This window comes from Bombyx mori, chromosome 17, assembly GCF_030269925.1.
Source record: "Bombyx mori chromosome 17, ASM3026992v2".
Taxonomy (NCBI): Eukaryota; Metazoa; Arthropoda; class Insecta; order Lepidoptera; family Bombycidae; genus Bombyx; species Bombyx mori.
This window is the reverse complement of record NC_085123.1, coordinates 14,811,880-14,833,620: the sequence shown is the minus strand read 5'-3', so window position 1 is coordinate 14,833,620 and position 21,741 is coordinate 14,811,880. Positions and strand designations below refer to the sequence as shown.

At 38.1% G+C, this 21,741-nt stretch overlaps 1 protein-coding gene and 1 long non-coding RNA gene across 2 annotated transcripts in view; one reads left to right on the top strand and one right to left on the bottom strand.

The window, feature by feature from the left end:
• The window catches only part of LOC134200489 (uncharacterized), a 24,743-nt gene extending 8,456 nt beyond the window's left edge, over positions 1–16,287 (top strand). The window contains exon 2 of the long non-coding RNA XR_009975447.1: positions 15,408–16,287. This is a non-coding gene — a long non-coding RNA (uncharacterized LOC134200489). The remainder of the gene's footprint in view (positions 1–15,407) is intronic.
• LOC101740870 (phospholipase A1 VesT1.02) lies at positions 15,481–21,741 on the bottom strand. The gene is made up of 2 exons (XM_004926616.5): positions 17,764–21,741; positions 15,481–16,874 (listed from the first exon to the last, which is right to left on the bottom strand). Exons 1-2 carry the CDS (start codon positions 17,879–17,881, stop codon positions 15,961–15,963), a joined length of 1,032 nt encoding a protein of 343 aa, XP_004926673.1. The 5' UTR covers positions 17,882–21,741; the 3' UTR covers positions 15,481–15,960.

Here is a 21,741-nt window from a genome sequence, read left to right as displayed (position 1 = left end):
CCACCCTTCAAACCGAAATGCATTACTGCTTTACGGCAGAAATAGGCAGGGCGGTGGTACATACTCGTCCGGACTCACAAGAGGTCCTACCACCAGTAACACTGTATTCTTTTAATTCTTCAACAAATTTGAACCAAGTATGTTTTATTAACAGTTTAAAGTTTTAGAATGTTCCAAAGTTCTTATGTCAATCGTCCGTGACTAATTAAGTCGTGAAGTACATTGATTACATTCTAAGTTAACGTTGATTTTTTTAAAATTAAGCATGAATTAATTACTCTAAAAACAGGTTTAACTATGGCTAAATTTCTCAGAGTTTAAATAGAATACGCTACATTAGTTAAAAATTTATGTAAAGAAAGACCTTCACTCTTTAGTTTCTAAAAAGGGTTTCTTAGGTATATATCATTCAGTGAACTTTGAAATTCAATAAAAGGAAAGTTCAGTTTGTTTAAAAATATTAATTTTATTAGATTAAGGGCTTTAAATGTTGTTTTCTCATTATACATATAACAGAAAATGCAATTAAGTATTTTATTGTTTATTTATTCTGGAGTACCCAATATCATTATATTTATATATTTGATATGTTTTTTTTAATAACAACTACAATCTTAAGAGTATCTTTTGCCTATTTTTTTTGTAACACAAAGACGAAAGAAATGAAAACTGATGTACGCTATAACTCACTTTGCATTGTCAAACGAATATATGAGACGCGGGGTGTGTGGAGTGATTTATGGGACTGTGCTTATGGTTTATTATTTATCTCTGGCGGCTTAATGACGTAGAAGTTAACTTGTTGGCAGCCTTATAGGCTTGGATGTTATTTAGGTTGATTGTTTTTTTTATATATTGCATTGATGGGTGTACGAACTCACAGTCCACCTGGTTTTAAGTGGTTACTGTAACCCACGGAATAGATTTATCTATGGGTATGGGTTACAGCACGGAATAGATAAATCTATAGACATCTACAACGTAAATGCGCCACCCACCTTGAGATATGAGTTCTAAGGTATCAGAATAGATAAAACGGCTGCCCCACCCTTCCAACCGAAACGTATTACTGCATCACGGCAGAAATAAGCGGAGTGGTGGTACCTACCCGTGCGGAGTCACAAGAGGTCCTACCACCATTAGATTCTGTGTTTCTTGTGTTCTAGTATTTTAGTATTTTTAGATTTAATTTCTAGTGTTTTTTTGGCAATTCGAAGTCACAGCCTTCGTTGTTCGTAACTCTAAAGTATATTCAGTGTTCGAATCTACAGAAATTTCAAATGAAAACTATTCAGCCGAGATTCAATCGTAAAAATAGTTTTTTATTACGCACTAAGATCGTTTACAGATGTATCCAACGTCGTAAGATACAGAAGGAATTGCGAAAAGTACCAAGTATACACTGGTAGTTTCGTTGTAAGATCTTGTTTAAGCTCTGGGCATAAAAATATTACCTATGTCAAAACGTTTATCGGTTGCCATTGAAACAAACTAAGGGCAAATTAAAGATAGAAATCTTTGGAGCCTCGTGAGCCGATCAAAGCCTTTGGTGTCTTGATACAGCTGAAATCAAAGCACATTATAGCTTCAAAGAAATTTGAAGTCGTCATGGCTTAAAGGATAAGACGCCCAGTGTGCTCTGAGGAAATGTTTGAGATGATTCCATCATCTCGTTTTTAACATCGCACCGCCCGCCACCGGAGTGGAGTTCATCCATACTACCTGGAGCCACTACGGTCATCCACAGTGCGTTTCCAGAGATCTTTTTTGCCGCGTACCATCCGGCTTTGGAATGAGCTCCCCTCCACGGTGTTTCTCGAGTGCTTTGACATGTCCTTCTTCAAACGAGACTTGTGAAGAGTACCTAACGGTAGACAGCGGCTTGGTTCTGCCCCTGGCATTGTTGAGGTCCATGGGCAACGGTAGCCACTCATCATCAGGTGGGCCGTATACTCGTTTACCTACAGGGGCAAAGCCGGATGGTACGTGGGAAAAAAGAGCTCTGGAAACGCACTGTGGATGAACGCAGTGGCTCCAGGTAGTATGGATGAACTCTACTCCGGTGGCGGACGGTGCGATGGTAAAAACGAGACGGTGGAATAATCTCAAACAATTCTCAATTTCTCCCACGTTTTCTCGTCACAAATCGCTGGTAGGTTGTTTGTTTGTTTGTTGTTCCACCGCGCCGATGTGCGGTAAACACGACACAGTGGCGGTCGCTTCCCGTGAAATTACGCAACCATGCAACTGATTAGCGCGACGGTAATTTACCTTAACTAGATTTTCGTGAAACGTGAGCACTGTTAACGTATCTATTTATTCATTGTTGAGACTGTTGTGTGGTTGTCGGGGCCTATAGACATAGCTGTGCGAATGTCAGGCCGCTCTTTTTTTTTTTTTCTCCCTGCCTAAGCTGAGAGCCTTGAGAGGCTATTTCAGCGTAACCCTAACGTTTGTAGGTGTGAGCTCACGGGGCTCAAGCCTGATGACGTTGCTAACACGAACCCTAGCAAGAGCCGTGCTTCGCAGAATCTACCACCGGATCGGAAACGCGACCCACTGAGAAGATCCGGCGAGAAACTCAGTGGGCTGTGTCTGAGAGTTAATTTACTCGTCGAGCCCTTCGTCGCAAGCGACGGGTTCGACGAGAACGGTGACCGGTGCTTGAAGTACCTAGAAGCACCGTTAGTGGTTCGGGAGGATCCGAGATGACGTGTTTTGGGCGACGTCGATTGCTTTCCATTCTGTCCGCAAGATCGGGAATGAAGAGCCGCTCATCTTAAGACATGACGCTTAAGTTCTCAGGTGAAAGTATTACGGCTGACCCATCTCTCAAACTAGAATGTTTTAACGCTTCGCGGCTGAAATAGGCAGGGTGGTTTTGTATACTAGTAATTAGACTAATTCCATAGTTTTTCAAGTAAAGATTCTTTAGGCGCGTTTAGAGTAAAATTTTACTCGCGACAGATTCGTTACGGCTAGAGAGAAAAGATAGAATTTAGGATGAGCGAGAGTGAGAAAATAGATAGAGTGTCTCGCGTTTCACTCGACTCGATCGTGAAGAGAGGGAATGGACAAAGTGAGCTAAGTCGTTTCTCTTATACGAGTACACAGCATTCCCTATTACAAGAAAAAAACGATTTAAGGATGAAAAATGAAGAAAACCACAATACTACACACAGTGGTGGGTACATTGAAAAAAATGTTCTTAGTATTTCGATGTAACACCCATAGATTATACACTTAATATTTGGTAACACCGATTCGTTGCTAGAAGAATGAAAAACTAACCAACACAATTTACGATTAGTTATATTGTCTTTGGCCTAAAGGTCTAGAGATACCAGGCCATAAACTCAAAAAAAAAAAAAGTTATATTGTCTTGTAGGTAGATGAGCATACTGCCCACCTGATGGTGAGTGGGTACCATCGCCCTTGGACGCTAGCAAGGCCATTATATAAACACACAGTATTACTCGTACGAATAACGTTTATCGATACGTTTATCGATTAGTACCTGGGTCCGTAGGAGCGTATTGTCTAGTAGGTATAATGGACGAACATAATTAATGTGGAGATTGTGTACCTACGCATCGCACTAGTGATTGATGATCACTTTGTACCAAAATATTTACTTTGCTTCTAGATAATTTGGAATTTCTGATAACAGATTCTCATACATTGAGGGTACACATAATTTGGAAGCGACTATTGCCTGAACATGTTATCCTTGAATAAGCTCTGAAAACCATGTTGTGTTTTATTATGGGATATGGTAAGATCCATTTTTTTCCTACCTATTCTAGTAAGATTCCGTTGCAAACATACATACGTCTGAAGCTAATAAAAGCGTATTAAAAATGAAACATAATAGAACTGAGATGCCATTTAAAACCATATGAGCCGTTGCGTAGTCTACTTAAGTTTATACGGGAGCAATTAATTATGTATTCATTCGTGTGTACATTTACTCATTTGCTACAGTACTCATTACCGGGGGCCGGATGATAGCGACCGCTGCCCGCCGCAACCCGGTTAGAGGTTTCGACCGGATGTTTGTTGGCTGAAACCGGTTGCTAATGCGATTCAATTTAATTGGGATAATATAGCTTTATATAGTCTCTTTGGTTTGGCTGTTAGTGACTATTAATAATGCAACCTGGGTCAAGTGGTCCTTTTCCGGACAGTTAGTATATTTGTAAAAGATATTTGGTATGCGGGGTCCCGATGGACTAGACTTTATCTTGTATGTGTTGCCGGTACCCAAAACAAAGAACAAGGTCCTAGCTTGAGGTAGCACAATGTAGAAATTTTAATTTGATTTATGCTCGATCATAAGTGTCAAAATATAGATTCAACTTGATACATTAAAATTTTAACTTTTCTTTTGTATTGACGATAACAAGAAAGAAATGGTGCGCTTTTTTTCCCTATCTATGCTGATAGTCTTGAGAGACTATTTCAGCCTGTCCTTGACGTGTAGGTGAGCTCTCGGAGCTCAAACCGGGAGTGTTGCTAACACTGGCCCTAGCAAGAGCAGTGCTTCGAAGAATCTGCCACCAGATCGGAAACTCGACCCACTGAGAAACTCAGTAGGCTGTAGATACGTGTTTAGGGTGACGTCGACTGTTTAACCATTCGGTCCACAGGAATATGCTAAAACTCTAAAGACCTTACGAAACTACGAAACTATAATACGTTTAGAAAGAGACAAAAATATGAATGCAATTGTCTGACACATATTTGTCACTTGAGATGCCGTTTTACAGTAATTTCTAAAATGACACTCGAGATAATGTTCGTACAAAATTAAACTATTTCTCTGTGGGACGTGTCGTTTCCGTCCTCTAAGTTGCACTACGTGACCGCTACTTCCGTCATTGTGTTATTGTGTATTTGTGTACAGTTTACGCTGTGCTATAAGTTATGAGAAATGGCGATTTGGTTTCCGACAATTAATTTTATACGTACTAAATTATGCACGCTTTCGCTAAAACACAAACGATAAAAGGCTGTCATCTATGAGAACTCTTAAATCCATTTCTGGATACGCTGAAAGACAACGTTTGAAATACTCCAAACCACTATGCTCGATTCAGAACCAGTGACATCTGAAGTGAGTCACTCTTATGATATCGCCACATACAAACACGTATTTTTTTGATTAGGAAGAAAACGACGCACTTCTGGAGTTGAATCGACTAAAACTATCGCAAATTATAAACACAAACATTAAATTCATTTTATAGTATTGTCATGTCGGCACGAGTTACGACATCTGTCGTGAAATAGTAAAAACGTATATTGAAGCAACTGCAACATCTCTTGAGTGTTCGGAACATTTCTTGAATATTCCTACATTCACGAAAGATGCGTCAGAACATTCTTTGGTGTTTCAGTTGTTAAGGGGTTGCAATGGTTTTAAGCGTCCCAAGAATGTTTTTGACATAGGTAAGACGAGTCAAGACGAGTCAAGACGAGTCTCGAAGATTTCTAGAATGTTCTAGCTCTATCGGGAATGTTCGAAAAATTTGATTGCATAGTCGAAACGACTATATAAGCATGGAATAGACGATATGAGGAGAGTTATTTCTATAAGAAGCAAAGCGAATTCGCTCACTTTCGGATCACTTCAATAAAGCGAAAAAGTGAATTGTCGTAATAAATAAATCGGGTTTAATTATCAATTAGGAGCCCATAGACATCAAGAATATAAATGTCGCCCCCCACCTTTAAACTATGAGTTCTAGTTTCTAGTTCGTAGGGCATCTCGGATTGTCGACGATCCTGAACTTGCCGATCGGCTAGATCCTTTGGCACTGCGTAGGGATCTATCTTCCCTATGCATACTATACAGAATTTACAACGGGGAGTGTTCCGAGGAGTTGTTCAATTTAATAGAAGCCGCTGATTTTTGCAACCGATCGTCTCGCCGGAACTATCATCCACACCATCTGGATGGTTGGCGTTCCACTACAATGCGTTTTAAAAACAGTTTTCTGCCACGCACAGTAAATCTCTGGAATTCGTTGCCATCAGCGGTCTTCCCCAACAACTGCGACATTGGGTTATTCAAGAAAAGAGCATATTCTTACCTGAAGGGTAGGCAACGCACTGGCGTAAGCGCTGGTGACCGTGGGCGGCGGTGAATCACTTACCATCAGGTGACCCGTCTTGCTCGTTTGCCTCTTAGTTGTTATAAAAAAAAAAAGTATCAACTTCATAGCGCAGCGAAAACAAAGTTAAATAAACGGAACAAGTTTTTATCTTGGACCACATAAAGAAGAAAGATGAGCTAGGTATAATGCTTTCTGAAAGCTCTTTAGACACCAAGTTAGAGATTTCTCGCGGGAACGTGACGAAAATACAGATAAGCCAAGTCGTGACAGTTTGGTTTTAAAATATTTTTAAACAAGAAAAGACAATTTAAAGGATTGTTTATTTTGGCTGTTTGGTTTCATTTTAAAACAGCACCATCCCATCCCGTGGGTGTCATTAAAGGCGACTTCAGGATTGATTGGATTGGATTGGACAATGGGCGATAGCTTTCTCTGGTATACCAGCGTTTTGCGATTGCCAACCGGCTTTTGGTGACGGTGGGGCGGACTCTAAATTTGCCTGGGTACGTTTTAACACCCTGCCTATTTATGCCATGAAGCAAGGTTCCGATTGATGGTAGAACACAGCTGAAAAACAAAACTTGTTTCTTCGACTATATCAAAGGTCACTACGCCATGGAGACATGTCCAAAACGGTATTTTTTTAATTATAATACTCTTACGCCTTTATCTTGTCCATGCTCAGGTAGGTAGTTTCAATATACTTATATTGTAGTCTACTAAACCCTCTAGTCGTATCAAAGAACAAGCGTAATGATATTGGTTTTAAAAAATCGGTATCCTGTGTACGGGTATCTACAAATATTAACTATATAAGCCTTTGTTTTTGACTTGTCATTTTGTGCATATGGACGGTGGATATATCTTTAGTTGGTCCAACATTCGCGTTATAGTGCCAATGGGATTCAGACATCGCTTAAAACCAAGTTCGTCAGCTCAATTATAATTTGCGTAATTACTCGTGGTAGGATATCTTGTGAGTCCGCACGCAATGCCAGGGGCAGCGGCTTGGCTCTGCCCCTGGCATTGCTGACATCCATGAGCGACGGTGACCACTTACCATCAGGTGGGCCGTAGCTCGTCTGCCTACAAAGGCAATAAAAAAAAAAAAAAAGGTACCAACACCCTGCCTATTTCTGCCGTGAACCAGTAATGCGTTTCGGTTTGAAGGTTGGGGAAGCCGTTGTAACTATACTTGAGACTTTAGAACTTATATCTCAAGGCGGGTAGCGCATTTACGTTATAGATATCTATGGGCTCCAGTAACCACTTAACATCAGGTAGGCTGTGCGCTCGTCCATCCATCTAAGCAATAAAAAAAAAACTGCATGTGCAGACTAAAGGAAAAATCAATGTGTCGCTTTCACTGCAACCTACATTCGAACATGTATCTATATATTAATACGTGAAGCAAAAACTTTGTATCCCTTTTTACGAAAATTGCGCGGACGGAAGAGTATGAAATTTTAGCACAATGCTAATTTTTTTTTTAAATAATGCTTAAAAGATACATTAATTCAATAAAGAAAACATTACACACACTACATACCATGTATTTGACGCACACACGCATGCATACTATTTATTGCCAAACTTTTGTTCTTGACGTCTGTGGTCAAATTGAGAATAAATTAAATATTGTTTGTCTTTATTAATATTTTTTTTTAGTGTAGTCTTGGCGAAATTTGTGATTACAGAAGTATAAAATACAATCATAATAGTGTACAAACTTATTATACAATTCCTATTAATTATAGTCGAATTTCGACTACTGCGGGACCTCTAGTTTCACTAATTGTGCGAATAAAATTATTATTAACAGGACAAATGATAATCATCGCTTTGGATGTAATTATTATTTATTCGTGTAACCCTAAAAGCATTTTTAAGTGGCTCAGTGGGCGCTCGTAATCCTTTTACGATTCAATAGCGCCCAACGTTGCGGTGTCGACGCGTAGGGTTGTCGCTACGTCAATAGATTTATCTGTCAAAAATCGGAACATGCGCCTAATGAATATCTATCTTCTATTTATATGTATATATAAAAATGAATTGCTGTTCGTTAGTCTCGCTAAAACACTGGTGGTAGGACCTCTTGTGAGTCCGCACGGGTAGGTACCACCGCCCTGCCTATTTCTGCCGTGAAGCAGTAATGCGTTTCGGTTTGAAGGGTGGGGTAGCCGTTGTGACTATATTGAGACCTTAGAACTATATCTCAAGGTGTGTGGCGCATTTACGTTGTAGATGTCTATGGGCTCCAGTAACACCAGGTGGGCTGTGAGCTCGTCCACACGTCTAAGCAATAAAAAAAAAAAAAAAAACTCGAGAACGGCTGGACCGATTTGGCTAATTTTGGTCTTGAATTATTTGTGGAAGTCCAGAGAAGGTTTATAAGGTAGATAAATATGAAAATGCTCGGAATTATACAAAAACAAACAATTTTGTTTTTCCTTTGAGTCGGACAGATTCCTTTTGTTTTTTTAAAGTTTATTTTATACAAAAGTTTAGGTATTTTATTTATCGATTGAGGCACTACGAAGTCTGCCGGGTCAGCTAGTAATTAATAAAGTCCAACTATATCATTCGAATGGAGGTCTTTCATATATCGCTCTTAGATCTAAGACAGCTTATTACTATTTTGTGTTTTGATTGCTTTGTTAGGTTTTGCTTCTGTTTAGGTTCGTAATACAGTTGACTGGTGTACCCACTGTTGTGATATCATGTTTCAAATATTTTTGTAGCTGAATTGTATTCACGTTACCTCCATATTGAACAATTAGATTATTCTTCTTTTTTTCTTCTTTCTCTTTATTGTTTCAAATTTATCTTTGTCTGTCTATGAATGTTGTATGAAAATGTGACCAATGGTTACAGCACGAACATACAAATAGACGGATATTAAGAATATAATTAAAAAAATTTGATGAAGCATGTTGCTGATAACTTTATTTCTGTAATCTGACGAAGCATGTTGCGGATAATAACATGTACTTTTAGGTTAGGAATATTGTGTTCTTTTTTTTTATTACTTGAATTATGTGATTTATCTATCATTAAATAAATTAAATAATTTAATTATAAAAATCATTATTATCAACCTCACACTATAAATTGCAGTTTCACACAGCGTCAACTAATATTTAATTATCTCTTATTCTATTTTACTTATGCATAATACTTCTTAGTATGTCTGTTTATGATCTAATTTATAATAGAATCTATTCGTAGATAAAAACTTTTTTCTTCCGTTACTTTAACAGATGGATAGAAGAGCTCACTTGGTGTTATGTGGACACTCCGGAGCTCAGAGATATCACAATGTGAACATTATGAGTTCAAACTCTAGAATTGACAGCGGAATTATCAATCTTCAAACAGGAATACACAACTCGCTTCACTGTGGAAATAAGTAGGCCCTTGGAACTTTTCCATAACAACTTAGAATATCTCTCGCTAAAGTACTTTTAGACTTCGCACGACATTCCATTACCCGCGTGACATCCCTAAATCTTTCCGCCGCCAATGTTTTCAGTTCCCTGAATTTTATCAAATGTACTGTAAATTTCGTCCACTGTTTAAATATAAACGGGAGAATCATTTTTCTATCTCTAGTGCTTACTATTTACGCGCTTTCGTTGCTAATGTGCTAATTGGATCGTTAATTGATACTTCGGACTCGATGCGGATCAGATTGAACGTGAGATTCTGCATTTTTAGTAGCAAAAAACACAGAATATTATGATTGTCGAATTCGTGGACATATAAGACCAGATTAAACAGATTCAGGACCTTGAACGTCCAGTGTATCGACTCTGTTCGACACGATTCTTACTGGTGGTAGGACCTCATGAGTCCGCGCGGGTAGGTACCACCGCCTTGCCTATTTCTGTCGTGAAGCTAGTAATGCGTTTCGGTTTGAAGGGTGGGGCAGCCGTTGTAACTATACTTGAGACTTAGAACTTATATCTCAAGGTGGGTGGCGCATTTATGCTGTAGATGTCTATTGGCTCCAGTAACCATACCATACACCAGGAGGGCTGTGAGCTCGTCTACCAATGTAAGCAAAAAAATATTGATTTATTGATACTGTAGCCACGTTTTAATTTGATGTATCCATTGTAGGACACCCTGTATAGGTCCCGTCGGGGTCACAAGTTTATCGGAAACGCCAAAGGGACGATCTTGAACCGAGCGGGTGTTTTGCCGGACAGACCGACGGCCCAAATGTTGTTCGGATTATGCAAACTTATCTTGAAATTGTCATTAATTCGACTCAGCTGCTACGTTGTGAAATGAGGATTGAGGATAAGAACGTGTAGTGAATTGTATACCGGCGTCCTTCGTTAAGCTTAACTATTAGCTTAGTGGGCGACCGGCTTTCTTTATATCGCAATAATTCTTCAGAGACTAAGGTGATCGCTTGATTTATATTATAATAATAGCTGACCCAGCTTGACTTCGTAGTGCCTCAATCGATAAATGAAAGAAAACAAAAAGAATCCGTCCGACGGGGGACACATCAAAGGAAAAACAAAATTGTTCTTTTTATTTAATTCCGAGCATTTATAAACCTTCTCTGGATTTCCACAAATGATTCAAGACCAAAATTAATCAAATCGGTCCAGCCATTCTCGAGTTTTAGCGAGACTAACGAACTGCAATTCATTTTTATATTTATAGATAGATAGATTGTAAATTAATTGTATTAATATAACCTAATTAAATAATTTATAAGCTATGTTTGTATAAAGCGAGTTACCTGCAGTCAAACTGCGTATGCAGTTTTGCGGGGCATGGTTTAAATTAAATTGTAACTTTTTATGAATAAATATATTACATACATACATACATACATATAGTTACTGTTTCCGTAGTACGCTTGTGAATATACAAAGCTACTTATTTTTTCAATTAATTTGTTTTTATTTCTCCAGCGATAAGTTATGGTATTAATTTTCGCGGCATTTTCTCTACTGTCACGGATTATATTTGCGTCGATTTCAAATTAAATGGTTTGTAAAAAATGTATAGATGGCGTTTTTGTCGCGGTGATTAGTTTCAAATAAAATAAAATATATACAGTACTCCTTAAAATTATTATTTATGTATTCGTTTAGGTTATAAAATCAATTACTAATACCTTACAACTGTCAAGATCATAATAATCATAATAATTGATGCATCGGAAAAGCCGATAGGGAGCCTGTGGAGGCTGTGCTTCTGGGTATTGCCGACGTCCATAAAAGACGCAGAACAATCAACTTTCAGTTGGTCTGTATTCGGTTTATGAAGAAGGCAAATACGGTATTAATTTTATTTGAATTTAGTCTACTTTTGACTTAAGTACAAAAATCCGCTTAATATTTTGTGAGCTCATTTACGCGCCGAGACTGACTAATACGAAACAGCTAAGCTCTGACAAATTAAAACTACTCCTTACGGGCTCTGTGTGAATTAAACTGAGTTTCAAAAACAGATTAAAATAATGTTGTTCAATAAAAACCGAAATACATTAAGACGCTATGAATGTTCTTTAGAGAAAGCCTTAATTACAGTAGATACATTTTTGACTGCTGGAAAATAATATTTTAGGCTGACTGTCTGTTTAAATTTAAGTTATACGCAGCTGTTTACTGAATTAGCATCAGTATCAGATATTGAGAGTTTACGTAATTCAAACAAAAATATGACATCCATTAATCATGTTTAATAATAATAACAATGAATAATTTTTTTTTATTGCTTAGATGGGTGGACGAGCTCACAGCCCACCTGGTGTTCAGAGGTTACTGGAGCCCATAGACATCTACAACGTAAATGTGCCACCCACCTTGAAATATACGTTCTAAGGTCTTGTTACAACGGCTACCCAACCCTTCAAACCGAAACACATTACTGCTTCAGGGCAGAAATAGGCGGGGTGGTGGCACCTACCCGTGCGGACTCACAAGAGGTCCTACCACGAGTAATTACGCAAATTATAATTTTACGGGTTTCTTGATTTTTATATTTTTTTTATATGATTTTTATATTAATTTTTATATTAACCTTCAGAAATATCTCTATCAAATAAAAAAAATATTCTCGAAGGCAAACACGTGTTGGTCCGCGTTGGTTAGTTCATAGATATCAGTAATTCCAGGGAGATCATTTGCAGTATAAGCGTTTCATTCCAGAGTCGGATGATAAGTAGCGAAATTATATTTGAAAACGTACGTAAGATTTCCATGTGGTTGGAATGAACTTCTGACTTAGAAACATACCCGATCCTGAAGACCGAATGGTAAACAGTCGACGTCACCCTAAACACATAATTACGGAACCTCCCGATTCATTAACGGTGCTTTTAGGTACCACAAGCACCGGTCACCGTCTTCGTCGAACCCGTCGCTCGCGACGAAGGGCTCGACGAGTGAATTAACCCATAGACACAGCCCATTGAGTTTCTTGCCGGAACTTCTCAGTGGGTCGCGTTTTCGATCCGGTGGTAGATTCTGCGAAGCACTGCTCTTGATAGGGCCAGTGTTAGCAACACTCCCGGTTTGAGCCCCGTAAGCTCACCTACACGTCAAGGAGAAGCCGAAATAGTCTCTCAAGGCTATCAGCATAGGTAGGGAAAAAAAACTCAGAACTCTGTACCCACAAAATAATGTAGCAAACACTAAATATACAACTTAAAATTACACGCGGGAATGTTAGCACGAAACTTATTTAGAAGCTCAAGTAAACTAGTTCTGCACTCGTCTTGCATTACTAATGACGTCACAAGAAGGTGAAGTCACGAGACCTAGGCGCTTTTACGCTTGACAACTCGAGCTTGCACTTTGTGAGCTTATTCAAAAATTCACGAGGACTCTCCGCTTTTAGTAGTATTCATATGCTTTATCGAATTCTAGCATTACTTTGATAGTTTTATTTTCGATGTTCCAAGAGTCTGAATTGTGTTATTTCTGTTTTGTGGGTATGAATAAATAAAATTAAAATAATATTAGCATATTTTTTTTAATTGTTACGAAGTTAACGCGTCCTGATAAGTGGAGTCCAATGCTTTTATTGTATTTTGTATAAGCGTTACCAGTGTCAGCAGAGCATATCCTAAATTATGTTATAGTATTTATATCATTAAAACTAAATAACAAATTCAATAAGATCTTTCACTGTGTTTGACATCTAAGAATTTACCTTTGTGTGTTTACATTTCCTGTTTATTCTAAAGCTACTCATGTAGAGGGTGTTCTTAAAACGAATTAAAAGAAACCCTAGTATTTTTTATTTATTAAATGTTTAAATATTTAACATAACAATCTAGATTGCAACTCAAAATAGGTGCATACAGAAAAAATATTTTTAATAACTGAGCAGATGCCTAAAGACACACATACGCTCTCTCTCACACACACACACACACATACACACACACACACACATACACACACACACACACATACGTAAGTTACTATCTAATTAAATTAAATCTAATATATCATTAACTTAATTAAATTTTAATAGATTTATATTTAAAAAAAATTAAATTAATACAATCAAGGGAGATTTCTTTGACGAGCTATCCGCGCGTTTCAAAGACATAACCGGAAAACATTTTTTTTATTACTTAGATGGGTGGACGAGCTCACAGCCCACCTGGTGTTAAGTGGTTACTGGAGCCCATAGACATCTATAACGTAAATGCGCCACCCACCTTAAGATATAAGTTCTAAGGTCTCAAGTATAGTTACAACGGCTGCCCCGCCCTTCAAACCGAAACGCATTACTGCTTCACGGCAGAAATAGGCAGGGTAGTGGTACCCACCCGCGCGGACTCACAAGAGGTCCTACCTCCAGTAAAAAAGGAGGAGGAAGGAAGATACTGTAACACTGAGGTAAAGAACTCATGTATCAAGGTGCGCGGCGGTATTTACATTGTCGACGTCCATGAGCTCCGGTGACCACTCAACACCAGATCCAAAATAATACTAACTAGTGGTCCTCCGGTAGTGGACTATAGTTATTTCAAATTATAAGTAAGACTAATTATAATCACAGATTTCGCCAAGACTACATACTCTTTAGACAAATATTAATAAAGACAAACAATATTTAATCTATTCTCAGTTTGACCACAGACTATAAGCAATAAGAAAAATTTGACAATAAGGAAATAGTATGCATGCGTGTGTGGGTCAAATACATGGTAGTATGTGTTATATTTTTTTTATTGAATTAATGTATTACTAATGCATAATTTTTAAAAAATATTCGCTTTCTGCACTCCTGCTCTATATTCTCTATAAGTGTTGGAAATTTCAGACTCCTCCGTCCGCGCAATTTACGTAAAAAGGGGTACAAAGTTTTTGCTTCACGTATTAATATATAGATAATTATATTCATTAAGTTGCAGTGAATAAATAACACAGCGTTTGTAAATAAACAATTTATTTTTTAAACACCCTGTATAGTAAACGATTTGTCTTCATAATAAAATACGGGGAAGAACGTTTCTTGAACTTCTCCATTGAGGGTTTCCTTAACGCGTCAAATTAGAATTAAATTAATTTTGCGCGCTTTTGAATTTGTCGTGTTTTACGTCGCTTCGTATCGTTAATGTGTTTTTTTTATTGCTTAGTTGAGTAGACGAGCTCACAGCCCACCTGGTGTTAAGTGGTTACTGGAGCCCATAGACATCTACGACGTAAATGCGCCACCCACCTTGAGATATAAGTTCTAAGGTCTCAAGTATAGTTACAGCGGCTGCCCCGCCCTTCAAACCGAAACGCATTACTGCTTCACGGCAGAAATAGGCAGGGTGGTGGTACCTACCCGCGTGGACTCACAAGAGGTCCTACCACCAGTAAACAAGAGGTCCTACCACCAGTTGATTTGATGTTTATTTTTCCAATTATTAGGAATGCGTGTGTTGTCAGTAAGCTTGACCAGATACTTTTCTGCCGCGAAGAAATCACGCGTTCCGACTTGTAGGGTAAAACAGCTGTTTCTCCAAGACAAGTGAGGCTTTGATTTCGTTCCTTTTTTTAATACGCTTTTATTAGCTTCAGACGTATGTATGTTAGTATGTAACGGAAACTTTGAACATGATTTTGACCCCCTTCAAAACGCCGGATTAACTCGAAATTTGGCGTACTTATTAAGGACCGATGACAGTTCAATATTAAAAAAAAATGAAAAAAAAAATTGAGTTAATTGAAATTCAACTAAAAAATTAAAGTAAAAAAAAGTACAACGGCTGCCCCGCCCTTCATACAGAAACTTACTGCGTCGCGGTTGAAATAGGGTTGTGGTACCTACCCGTGAAGGCTCACAAGACATCACAACAAACAAATACTAAACGAAAATATCGATTACATATGCTTAAACATATACTTTATTTACATTTCAGATAATATTTATATGCAAAACTACAATTCCGTTTACTGAAAATCAATTTGTTCTGTACTTTGATACACCTAAAACATTAGCTGGGATAGCTCCTTCTGTCCTATCTTTGCTTTGTATTATTTTTATTTTTTTATTGCTTAGATTGGTGGACGAGCTCACAGCCCACCTGGTGTTAAGTGGTTACTGGAGCCCATAGATATCCAGAACGTAAATGCGCCATCCACCTTGAGATATAAGTTCTAAGTCTCAAGTATAGTTACAACGGCTGCCCTGCCCTTCAAACCGAAACGCATTACTGCTTCACGGCAGAAATAGGCAGGGTGGTGGTACCCACCCGCGCGGACTCACAAGAGGTCCTACCACCAGTAAAACCAGTTTGTTGTTGTTATTATTACGAAGAACATCAAAATGATGTCATATCAATTGGCGATATCTTTGACTCTCCAGATTATGAACTCAGATTGTAGCCATCGGTCTTGAAGTAGTATATACCAGTTGCATTTCCAGGATTCCAATAGCCGGCTATGGACATTTCGCTGGTTGCACATCTTCCCTTCTTGAAGTCCTTATACGAGTTGCATTTCCATGCCGGGAACCATTCTGGATGTCTCACTGACGCAGTCCAAATGTCAATGCAAGTTCTGTGATTGCACGAAGCCGCTTTTGGCGAGTCAAAGATGCCGGGAATCCAAGGAGTGCTGCAGTTGGGTTGGGTTTGTCCGTTTTTGTTAATGAAGAAGTCCACATCGCCTAATACGCTGGAACTACCCAAACCGCCAGCATTGCAGTGGTAGACCTCAACGTATTTCGCCACACCAGCTCTAACCTGCTCCTCAATAAAACTGTTCGAAAAGCAAGGTCCGGCTGGGTCTAAAGCGGTGATCCTCTGTATTCTCTCAAAGCCCAGCCTCATGAATTCATCGCCAGCATGTCCCAATATTTGCGCTCCAAGACTGTGGCCAATACAGTGCATTTTCTGTGTGGTTACACCGCCGTCACGAATTTTAACCAACATTTGTCCCAACGCTTTACCAATATAGTGAACGTACTTAACAGATCTCTCGTAGCTCTTCCTATTGCCTTGTTTGTTGTTGGTGTATAGAGAATGATCCAACATGATCAAATAACTGTTCGGTACAGTTCTGAAAGCATCTCTGATTTGTTCCTCGGTACGTTTGTGGATTTGTGATTTGAAGCCACCAACGAAGGTGATGAATTTCTTGTTTTTATCCAATTTTGGGTATGAGAGGATACCGTTAGCTGCTTCATCGATGGTAAACGTTTTCACCTCGTTCTTTGAAAAATCATAGAAATATACATCGATCCCGCTGACGTCCAAATTCAAGTTTCTGTTATGATTACCTGTGAAAGAAAAAATATCGTTACTGTATTGATTTCAATAAGACATCAAAGGGAAAGGCCTTTTTACTTCAACAAAAAACCACATTTTAAGTAGTATCCTATTCTCCAGTAATAAAAAATGCCATTAATACGTCCTAAAGTATGCAGCGGACCGTCTTGTGTTGGGTAAAATACCCTATTTACTAAAACACGTCTTTCCATGCATCGCCTTGTCTTGTAAGGATTTTCAGAGCTTGAATTTATGCATACTATGCTCATCTCTCAGCCTTTGTTTGAAAAACTCAATGCAATTTCGCTATGTGTTTAAGAGGGTACGCTTCGCAATTCCAGGTTTAATAATGGCGTTTAGTTGTAAATTAGGCTTTAAAAGAACGTTGTTAAATTTTAAGACAGTTTTATTTGTTATAGATTAATTATTTTTGTCGGAAGATAGCAGATAAAGCGTTCTAGTTGACTCACGGTTCGGCAAACACTTTAAAATCTCTTGTGGCCTTGTACGAAAATCTAGTAATAACACAATTTTAAAAACCTTAAAATTGGTTATTGTAATTTTTTTACTTCTTAAAAAATATAAAAAAATATTGTAAAGACTATTTGATGAAAAGCGTCTTAAGCCCTTAACATTGTCATCATCAGCAGCCTAACAGCATTATTTCGACCAGCGACTTGTAAACACGGTGGAAGCTTGATAGATTAGCAATATACAGTGCACGTGCGAATCTGAGTATCCACTTCGAGATACGTGCCTAGCTAACAATCAACCATCTCGAGTTTTTATCCATCAAATGGGATATACAAAATTAGTCTTCGCCAGAAATAAACTCGATAACGACACCTACCTATTTATTAGGGTTTCGCTAAATAAAAAAAGTTTAATAAAAATACTTACATTTCAATAACCCAGAACGCAGAGCCAATTGGAACGGTCCGAATTTCTCTAGGTCCCCGCGTCCCCAACCAGACACGCAAACAAAAAAACACACGGCCAAACAAAAAAACGTCTTCATTTTAATTCGGCCAGCGAAACACTGCGTTCGAGTTGCCAACGACGTAGGAGCGCCACTCTATGGTGTTACCGCATAAATGACAGTACAGTTAGACGTCAATGCAATTTATACAGCCGAAGAGTTAGTCATTTGATTACATGTACATACTGAAGCTGCTCTGAATATTTTTTGACATTAGGTCACATAATCTATACTAATATATAGATCTACAGTGGTTTTTACGGATGTTCCGTTATAACTACTGAACCATGCATCCGATTGATTTGAAACTTGGTATCCATGTAGAAAATACATGTGCTTAATGGATAGGCTAATATTTATATGAGTGTTGGACTCCGTAATAATAATGACAATAAATAGTTATGTTAATTTTAAATGCCTTCTTTCCAAAAAAAATAAAACTTCTCTAACTTCTAAAACTTTCCAAAAAAATTCCTGAAATCTCAGAATTCATTTATTGAGAAATTCGATAGAGAAATGTTAATATAACAAGATCCGCATATATCACAAATCGGGACTAGTTTCTATAAATTAGAATGTGAACCTACAATATTTACGCTGAGAAAGTTATGCGTTTTGAGGTGTTACGTAAAGAGTTACACGTGCTGTCATTAGTGACCTGTATTTTAAGGACATACATTTTTGTGTTGTCAACGCCATATGTCATTGTGGAAAGTCTTAATTGACAGTAGTTTTTTGTAAGACTCAATAAGTTCCGAAGTGCATGACGACACCTTGTTCTGTCTTTAAGTTGTGGCAACAATTTTATTTATTGCTTAAATAGTGTTAAGTGGTTACCGGTTCCCATAGACATCTACAACGTAACTGTCGCATGAAAATGAGTTCTAAAGTCTCATTTTAACAGTACAACGGCCGCTCTACTCATCATATTGAAACGCATTACTGCTTCACGGCAGAAATGGAGTGGTGCTACCCATGGGGACTTACAAGACATCCTACCACCAGTAATTACGCAAATTAAAATTTTGCGGGCTTGATTTTTATTACACGATGTTATTCCTTCACTGTGGAAGCCAATCGTGACCATTTGTTGAGTACGCATTTCATTAGATAAATTGGTACTTGCCTACGGGATTAGAACACCGTTGCGTCGTTTGATACGAATGTACAGGGCGTCCTATCCTTTAGGCCACGACGATTAATTGCACTTAATCCTAGTCCGTGAGTTTGTCCTCCACTTACAATATGTGTATTGTGTGATTTTAAAAAGTATTTAGACAATGAATCAGGAAAAAAATATATATTAAGATCTTCGTTAATTTAATGTTCATTACTTTTCAATGTAAATAAACTACGTGTAAGGAAACATTATGACTAAAGGAATGAAATAGAAGCGTTAACACATTCGTCGAAGTAAATAATAAATGTAAAGTGAGAATCTGGTTCAGCAAAGATATTGCAAATATATTGCAGATATTAATGGTAGATGAGAACATGGTATATCCGAGTTCGAGTGGACTCCTCGAATGTTGTCAATGGATTTTCCCCAAAACATCCCGTTTATTTATTATTCATTAATTACATTATTTTTCCTTTAAAATGTTTTTTCCGCGCGTTTCTCCTAACACCAGTTTGCTGATGGCGGAAATATATTATGTAATTACCGAAACGTTATCCTTAAGTTAATTAGCTTTGACGTCAAAATTATGACGTCACGTAACCTAGTAAAACAATTAACCTAGTATTAAAAACTATGTTTATTTGTTTCGACAAGTTGACGTGTCTCAAAAATGACGTATGTCATCTCTTACCTAGTTTGGATTTAATGTAAGCAAACGACAAAACAGGTACATTGTATATTTAGAAGAACGTTGTTTTGCCATATATTTTTTTTTCTAGGAATGATAAATAGCCTAGATACCGCTGCAGCGCCATCTGCCAGGTTGATTTGTCAATCTAAGCCATTTTAAAATCCACCTGAAGGTACACAGAAAGTTTCGTTAAAATCGGTCCCGCCGTTTAGGAGTTCAGTAACAAACACACGCACAGAAGAAATATATATATAAAGATATATAATCAATGCTCAGACTATATATACGTATGCTTAAAGTCCATAACGGTAAGAAATATAATCTTATTATAAATGTATTCTTAATTTATAAAAAAAAAGTTTTTAATTTCCAAGAACTATCTTACGTCTTTGTGTTTGTCTGATTATAAAATTGTTTCTGTTATTATCATCACAGATGTCTCGTGATATCAACCAATCGCAGATAAGAACTGTTTGGTCTCGTTCAGAGAATATCATTACTGAAGAAAACGGTTCGCTCGCGATTACAAACGTCACAGGTGCGAGAATCAATGTTGATAATATTATATTAAAATGCTAATCATAGAACGAAAAATGTTTGAAGTATGAGAAAAATTAAATAAAGAAAGAGAAAAATACTCTATATTATATGTTGCAATAGATATACTACTGGAGATATAACCTAAGGAGTCTTTACGTCAGGCAGGCCAGCCGTAAAATTGATGATCCCGACTAATGTGGGACGCAAGAGGAAAAAGAGATGTGAGATTCATGTTTGATTGCGAACCACATTTTTTGGCTACCTATTCTAATAACGAGGGGTTATTATAGATTCAGCGAACAAGTAGGTGAGCTCACGGGGCTCAAACCGGGACCGTTGCTCACACTGGCTCTAGCAAGAGCAGGGCTTCGTAGAATCTACCACCGAATCGGAAACGCGACCCACTGAGAAGATCCGGCGAGAAACTTAGTAGGCGCAACCGATAGCTTGTTTTCTGGATCACTCTAAAAAATTTAAGTTTCGCGTATTAAGCTTGTTCTGCAGTACAATGAGGGGAGTAAGTCGGCTTCATATTCTCGAATTATCTTTTATTCTTCTTCAAACGCTTCAAGGAGAGCTCAGTGTTAGCCCGTTTTCATTTTCCTTTTTTTTTAACAAGTCTCCCCTCCTACGTATTCGGAGACCTTAAGTATCTTATTCACTTCAGTTTCATCATACATTCCTCCGCATCCGCAACCCATACGTCGCATCCACTCCGTTCTTTCATAATCTCACCGGTGGGATTCTGGCCTATTTAATCTAATCTAGCTTGCTTATTAATATTTAATGTTAGTTAATTTTATGTTAGTGGTAGCCCGTTGCTTCGCTATATCTCTAAGTACTTGCGGAGGGACTTCGGTTCCCTCTGTATTTTGTACCGCATGTTCCATGGGGAGTGCTCTGAGGAATTGTTCGAGATGATACCAACGTCTCGTTTTTACCATCGCACCGCCCGCCACCGGAGTAGAGTTCATCCATACTACCTGGAGCCACTGCGGTCATCCACAGTGCGTTTCCAGAGATCTTTTTTGCCACGTACCATCCGGCTATGGAATGAGCTCCCCTCCACGGTGTTTCCCGAGCGCTATGACATGTCCTTCTTCAAACGAGGCTTGTGGAGAGTATTAAGCGGTAGGCAGCGGCTTGGCTCTGCCCCTGGCATTGCTGAAGTCCATGGGCGACGGTAACCACTCACCATCAGGTGGGCCGTATGCTCGTGTGCCTACAAAGGCAATAAAAAAAAAACTTATGACCATGAACGGTATAGCATCCAGTGTTAAGAGAGCCGCGACTTCACTTCACTAAGCGATGCAAATGAAGGCTTTTGGTCTGTCATAGAAATCACTGATAAGAATCATTTGCTGGCTCAATGCATTTCACTTTTTCACTAAAACTCGTAATTTTATTTGTAATTCTGTTTTTAATAACTAATTTGGATACTCGCTAGTTATGAACACTAATATTGGTTTGTTGAGTGCACATATCATTTAGATCGCAATCCAGATCAGATTTAGGTACTATTTGTACGATTTAGTTAATATGTAATGT